Raw genomic sequence first — 7,573 nt, forward strand, 5'->3', positions numbered from 1 at the left:
CGGCTCCTAGGCCAACATGGCGGCCACTTCCCCTCCGACCGAAGGCCGTTGCCGGGGCGGGGCCAAGCTCCCCGGGAACAGCGCTCCGATTGCTAGGCGCACGCTAACGGATAGCCATGCGAGCCAATCGAGGAGGAATGGCGGGGGCGGGGGCCCCGACAGCCAATGGAGAAAGCGCTTCCGCACGCCTCACGCCGGGCTACTAGCTTAGAAGGTAGCGTCGCGCCACACCGGGTTCTGCGAGACCTCCGGCAGGTGCAAGGCATGCTGGGGGCTGTGGTCGGCTGGCAGCCTCACTTCCCCTCTGCTAGAGGCGGGACTTGGCCAGCGCTGTGACGCACGTGCCCTGCGTCGCGCCACATGGCGTCGCACACTTTTTACGAAGCTAGAGCTAGAGGAACCAATCAGCGGCGGCGGAGCGCTAGCTGGGCGGGGCGAGCCGGAGCCCGGACAGGCGCTGTTCAGCAGCATACTGGGTGAGGGGAGGGGCGGCAGAGGCTGGAGGTATAGTGAGCGGCGCTGCCCGGGAGCGTATCCCAGACACATGCGCGGTGACATCACACGTGACACTATGGATGAGGCACACGCTTTCCTGAGCCGAGGGTCACCACATCCCCAGACCAGAGGGGAAGAGGCCAGAGCCCCGTTTGACCCAAAGCCGTAGTCCCTGGTTAAGTCAGGCCGCAGCTGATGCCTTGGTCCACAAGCTCCTTGCTCATGTGAAGAGACAGATACACGTACAGCACTAGCCTGCATGAACCATATTGACTTCAAACTAACTTAATATTTACCTCAATGAGATTTCTATCCCGCTATCTACCTTAGTCTTTAAGGCTAACTGCATACTATCAAAAAGCCTGACACCAAATCAGTTCATTCTTTACCTGTGTAGATTAAACCCATGAGCAAGAGAACAGATGTTCACTTTGATTCTAGAAATGCAGCCACAGGCCTGCAGCAGCCCAGGCCAGAAGACGGGGCACTAGAGCATGCTTCCCTACTGGCCTGAAGCAGACAGTTTGGGCCATGGCTAGCATGCCCACCGGGGGTGACTGGTGCCTCCCAAGTCTGGGGGGGGCAACATTTGTGGGCAGACCTGATGGAGGCAGCCCAGGGGCCAAAAGCCTTATATCCATTCTTATACTTCTGTGCCATGGTTTAGTGCCCACCTCCTCCCCCTCAACAAGCCCGCGCGACAAAAACACTGCTGTGTCCTGAGTGATGCAGAGTCAGGGACCAATTTGAGGGGGCTCATGCCCTCCTATGCACCCTGTACCTGTCGCCTGTGATGCCAACCCTGCAACGCAGGAGATGCAAAAAATCCCAGGATGATGGAGGACTGCCAGTTCCTTTGAATCTGGAGGGGATCTGGGACAAAAAAGTTCAATAAACCAATTTAACCTATATCAGTGAAGTCTACATCCATCCAGGCTTTTCTTAAGCTAGTTTCAGCCATTTTTGAAAGCGATTTGTATGCACTGAACTCCTGTTGCGTTACAGATTTGAACTGGTTTCTGATTACTTATACTAGTTGTGTGTAATTTCTGTCCCTAGCCTAAAGGTGCATATCTACCCCATCTTCTAAGAGATGTTTTGCCATCGCTGAGACCTCTTGTTTCTCTCAGCATGGCTTCGAGAAGGCAAGGTAGATGTGCACCTTTACAGACTAACTAAGATCTCTCTCTCTCACACACAAAAGCTTGAGCTCATGCTCTTTCCTACATACATCATGAATTTAGGACTCATTTCTTGTGTTCAGCATTTCCTATTGAATATTTTGAGTAGGTCTCCACTAAGTGAACTGGCTGTTGTGAATCCCATCCCAAGATGCTTAATTCTATCCATACACCACATAGTGAGCATAGCATCACACTCATGGCTCTGGATTCTACTTCTGAAGCCAGGTGTCTAAAAAAAAAATAGGCACAGCAATGCTCAGCATCCAACTTGGAAGATATACTCCATTACCTTAAGTGGCTAAAGCTCATGCTTTTCATGGTGGAAGTCCAGGAATTCAAACCCCAAAGTAGGGTCCAGTTTTGCACAAATTGTGGGTAAATAAAGAAGCTTAATAGTGATAGCCTGCTGTCATATTAACCACTGGATTATACAGTTAAATTACTGAACCATCAATTACTTCAGCTTTTCAGCTGTGACTAAAGAAAGAATCATGAAAAGCAAAAGGAAAGCTTTTGGTGACTGCCTGATAGGGCTGGTTCTATTGACCCTGATTTCAACAGATGTGGGATCAGGTCACTGAGACAGACTGAAATAATTTAAGGTGTACTGACAAGTGTAGCTCTAATGTAAGCATAAGAACACCCTCCCCCCCCCACACACACAAACTCAGATGTTATGAATACAACAGGCTGCTACATTTGGCATGCTTAAGTTTAACAAGGAGATTCTACTAAATGGAATTTAAGGAATAAAGTGATCATGTCATTGCAGACTTCTGCAGTGTCTATGCAGAAGAAAATAACTGGATCTTGCAATGATTATTATTTAGATTACTTATCTAGACTAATTTTAGGGCCTAATTCTGATAACACACATACACATTTAACTAAATTCACATGAGTTGCCCCACTGAACCAGACCTCCAAACCAAAATACAGCCATATGTCACCACACAAAGGCACACACAAGACATAGGCAAAGGGTGCATCTACATGTGTGCTTTACTACAGAGTTGACTAATTAGCTCCACAGTAAAACATCACCATCTACATGTGTGCTAGTATTAGGGTGCAGTAAACTAATTAACTACTCCATAATATAGTACTGCTGGGGACAGTACTACCTTATGGCAGAGTAATTGCACGGAAACGCAGATGTCGATGGTGATGGGCTGGCTGAGGCACAAGGGTGCTAAAGTGTAGGGGCCACTTGCTGTCTAGCCAGCCACATGACTCCAGACTCTCAATACTGTCATGCCCCAGCCAGCCCCTCTGCTGCCCAGAGCTGACCTCCTATGACCCTTCCAGCCCAGGGTTGCTCCACCCCAGCTCAAATTACTACTGTTCTGGGCACATGTGTAGACGCTGCACCTGGAAACAGTTTCCTCCAGCTCAAACGGCTATGGAGTTTATTGCATCATATTAACTGTACCTGGCAATGCACCCAGTAAGGCTGAATTTGGCACTGTTTGAGTAGAAGCATTAATGTGAGAGTGTGTGTGCACGACATGCATGAGAAAAGGCAGAAACAACTGCAAGGAAGGAGTAGAGAAAACCTAAGGAACCACCCAATCTGAACAAGTGCTGAAAATACTTTTCAGGTTAAGTGCTGATTGGGAAAAGGAACCTGGAATTGTGAGCAAAGAAACTATTTCTTGGTTTCCCCACCAAACTTGAATATGCAAGAGCTTGGATTTTTAGCTAAATGCTAGTGTCAAAGTGGCATGATCTCTTAATGTAGTACAAAAGAAATCTTATTAGCCTGTCTGAATTTCATACTACCTGAAGTCTATAGTGACATTAAATTTTAATTATATACAACTCTGCTGTACAATTCTATTGCTTTCATACCAAAGGACTGAAATTCCATTTGTTTGGGTCACCAAAACTCATATATAGTTTTAATTATTAACTTACACTATAACAATATAAGTATTTATCTAATAGAAGCATTCTATTCTAAAAGGACAGGAGTAAAATTGTTGTGACCTGATATTTTACATTATTTAAAATATATATATTTAAAAATGCTATTAAAAGTTTATTACATGCATGCAAAATATTTGTCCAAACGTGTCAATTTAAAATTAATGCAAATGAATGCCAATCAAATTATGAACATAGATTTTAAATGCAATAGGCAAGACTATTCTGAAACTTATCTGAATGCTTTTAGAAGAGTATATTATAAAGAATAATAATTTTAGTATTAAGTAACAGCTTGAATACCACAACCATTGCATTTAATTTCTGAAAAGAAATAAGGCAAGTTCACAGCTTATGGACAGATTCCAATGCAATAGATTACATATAGTGTCACAATTTTAGGTTTGATTCTCATTGGCACATATTAAACTTTAACTATTATAATCCCCCATTTTTCCTTCAGATGAAGTGGAAATAAACAAACACAATGCAGTAGACATGCTGATATCTCTGAAAATTTGTGATTATATTATGTACATAAACACGCAAACTTTGTATAAACTGCATGTTTCAATTATTCCAATTAATTTCACAATGGTTAATATGTTTTTATAAAAATATACTGTGGTTGTTATTCACATATGCCCTGTAGTACAATTTGTAAAAACAAAGTTCTAGTAATGAAACACTCTGCAAAGTGGTGCTTTTACTAGATTCCTTCAGCGAGCCCTTAGATTTGTGGATCAGCCATGTCCTTTCCCAAAACCCATATTCTCTTAGTATGTATTTCTTTCTTATAAGTATCTGTTGTTTGGAAAATAACTATTAAAAACAAACCTAATCACTGTTTTCTTACCGCAAGTAGCTGTTGTTACTCGTGGGAAACTGGTGATGGTGATAGGGCTCAGGCTGGGTATGCCAGAAAAGCATTTTAGGATGAGATGATACACTGTGCTCAACTAAGAGATGGTCACTGCTGTGATGGGGAAGAAGGAAAAAAAAAAAAATCAGATTAAAGTTGCTGGTTGAATTTCCTCTTGCACCTTTAGTCAGCTGCCTCTGCTATCTGTGCGTTTGCCAGGAATAATTTCCTCTGGGGCAGGTAGCAGCTTCCCCTCCACAAACCTACTGCTTCTGCTCCCCCTGCTTGTTCTGCTTTCAGCTACTGCCCAGCTGCAAAGTTTAATTACTAGCTACTGTGACATCAGGTGCAGAGCAGAAAGCAGCAACATCCAGCTGCTTATCTCCTCCCCTCTCTGCCTCACTGTGTGTTCAGGTGCAGAGTTGCTGCCACTTCTGGCATCCAGAAGACGAATTTGCATTACAGAACAAAATAAAGCAAGAAGAACTTTTGATCTTTTCTCCATCTAGATTAGCTTAATGTGCCACCTTGCCCTGCCTTCAGTAATGTTGCAGCTCTTTGTGTAGCCCACTCAAAATATTCGATCACCATAAGCTGCACACACATTGCTCAATGACAAAAACTGGGATCTAAGGTGGATAATGTGCATCAAGTATTTGCCTTCTTGGTAGAATTTGGTGCTGTATCTCTTGCATCTGTTAGGTCAGTAGTCTCCAACCTTTTTAAGTAGGAGACCACCTTTGGCATTTAAAAGCAACCCAAGATCTACCCTGCGCCGCCACCCGCCCCACTCAACCCAGCAGGTAAGTCTGTGGGAGGCAGATAGAGAAAAAATGATTTGGGGGCATGCCTTCTCAACAGGTAAGTCCCAGCCGGCCAGGGCCCCACTCAACCTACCCCTGCTTCTGCCTCTGTGGCACTGTCCCTCACCGCAGGGGCCTCAATCTAGCCCCAGGCCCTTCCCTCCCCCATGGACTGACCTGCTGGGCTAGGGCACATGCATGTATGCACACATGCACTCAACCCCATACCCCAGCCTTATCAACTCCAAGAGACTCCAAGATCTACCAGGGGATGGAGATCCACTGGTTGGTGACCGCTGCATTAGGCAATTGTCCACATCAGGGGTTTTCAACCTTTTTAAATAAGTGTACCCCCGGCAGCCCCCTTTTTAATAAACGTACCCTGGGGAGGAGTGGGGAGCAGCCAGACACTGAGCTGGGGTGGTGAGCAGCTGGAAGCAGAGCAGGGGTGTGGCAAGCAGCATCAGCACAGCGTCTGTGTGGCCCTGCTCCTGTGAGGCAGCGGCATTGGGTGGCGGCAGTACCTCGCCACCTGCCTCCGCATACCCTGGGACCTTTCAAAGTACCCCCAGTGGTACGCATACCCCTGGTTGACAACCCCTGGTCTACATGCAACCAAGTGACATGTTGCTACCCAATTTAACACTGCTCCTACTGCCTCTTTCCTTTCTCTCAGGATTAGGCAAATTCTCTCTCTCTGATTTTAAATTGAAAGCTGCACTTTCTGATTATTTGAGGAAAATTGTTCTCTTTGGAACAAAAAGCCTCCTTCTATTTATCTTCTCTTTGCGTTTGATTTCAGTGGTTTCTCTTTCTCTCCATTTGCATCGCCAGTTCTGACTCCTAGTATCTAATGCCCCACGTTGTTAGTTAACTGCACCACTTTATCCATGGATTACTGATTTTAGCCAGTCGCTCCTAAGCCATGATTACAAACTTCACATTACCAGCATTGGAGGAAGTAGGAGGAAGCCTGAAGGTCATTTCAGTCACTTAGATTCCCCTTCTCCCACTCTTTGAGAAGTGGTGTTCAGAAACAAAACAAAAGCTTATCACTCAGAACCCAGTCTTCCTGCATTTCTCTTCTGGCATTCACCTCCTACTTGCTCAGATTTGCTGTTCAGGATTTTTTTTTTCCATTTTGATGTTGACTCAGACTGCTGAAAGCAGCTAGTTCTTGATTTGCAAAGGTAAAATGGGATGCCATTTGGATCACCTTGGTTGATAACACTGACCTGCCCTCTGTTTGAAACAGAAATTTTGGCAAATACAAGTTGTTTGGGCATGAGGCTGTTTTAAATTCTTAATCTGAATGAATAGCTCTAATGAGCCTTTCCTTTATTTAGAAGGTATTCTAATGTTGTAATACAACCAGCCATACGAAACTCAGCAGATCAAAAACTAATTCAGAGAACACAAAGGGGACACTCTTATCAAAGTGAAGTGACCCTTACCATGAAACAGCACCGCCAAAACAACCCCCCAGCCCTCTCTTAGAATTCATTTTCATGTTAATTCAAAATTTATTTTCGAGTTGGTTCTTACAGACAACTCGAAACAGCAACCAAAAAAAATGGAGGTAGAAACAAAGGGAAAGATAAGTGAAAAAAAGAAAAGAAAAAAGTATAGGTATGATTGTCCCAGCAGATGTATACAAAGATGCAAGGTTTTTTGTTGATTATTTCATTGGCTTTTATTTTTTTGTGATATGTTTTATTGGACTAACTCTAACAAGGAGATATGTTAGACAAGCTCTCAAGCAAGTGTCCTTCCTCAGGTCTGAAACAAGCAGGTGCAATTAAGTACCAGATAAAATGATGACTTGTGTTTAAGTCTATGAGTAAAAGAAAACAGACACTTAAAAGGAGTGGAGGACAGCTGTAAACTAGGAGCAAATAAAAGTTACCAGAAGTAACTCTGAAGTAAGAAAAATGTACTTGGATAATCTATTTAAATAGAAAGATACTAGGACTACTGGCTTTGTATAGTTTACCCTGCCTTCTGACTATGGACTAACACAGCTAACTACCTTCACATGTGGTTTAACACATTCTTCTTCTCTGCTTAGGAGATGCTATAGGGAAAATGTGTCAGAAAAAAATCTTTACAAACTGATTTGATCATGATTCATTAAATTAATGCTGTATTTTAATTGCATCTCAGAAACAAATCAAATAAAAGCAACCCTCAAAACTTCTTAGTTTAGTTCATGTCTCTCACTTTCCCGAGTGGCAGTTTTGGAAACTTCTAGAAAAACGTTATGGATATTAGTATGTGCAGCCTCTTTTGATCATTGTCATGGA

At 43.7% G+C, this 7,573-nt stretch overlaps 1 protein-coding gene across 3 annotated transcripts in view; it reads right to left on the minus strand.

Annotated features, from left to right (window-relative positions):
• Positions 1-4,752, minus strand: part of UBP1 (upstream binding protein 1 (LBP-1a)) — a 62,968-nt gene extending 58,216 nt beyond the window's left edge. Inside the window, exons 1-2 of one of the 3 annotated variants that reach the window (XM_019537678.1) lie at positions 4,731-4,752; positions 4,462-4,581 (exon numbers count right to left, since the gene is read on the minus strand). In XM_019537678.1, the coding sequence (XP_019393223.1) occupies positions 4,462-4,535 (74 nt within the window). In that variant the 5' untranslated portion in view covers positions 4,536-4,581; positions 4,731-4,752. Of the gene's footprint in view, positions 1-4,461; positions 4,658-4,730 lie in introns of those variants that run through there. The other 2 variants (XM_019537686.1, XM_019537693.1) reach the window with 2 other exon arrangements.
• Positions 4,753-7,573: the final 2,821 nt, after the last annotated feature.

The sequence above is a fragment of the Crocodylus porosus genome, unplaced genomic scaffold, assembly GCF_001723895.1.
Source record: "Crocodylus porosus isolate Cpor-Errol unplaced genomic scaffold, CroPor_comp1, whole genome shotgun sequence".
Taxonomy (NCBI): Eukaryota; Metazoa; Chordata; order Crocodylia; family Crocodylidae; genus Crocodylus; species Crocodylus porosus.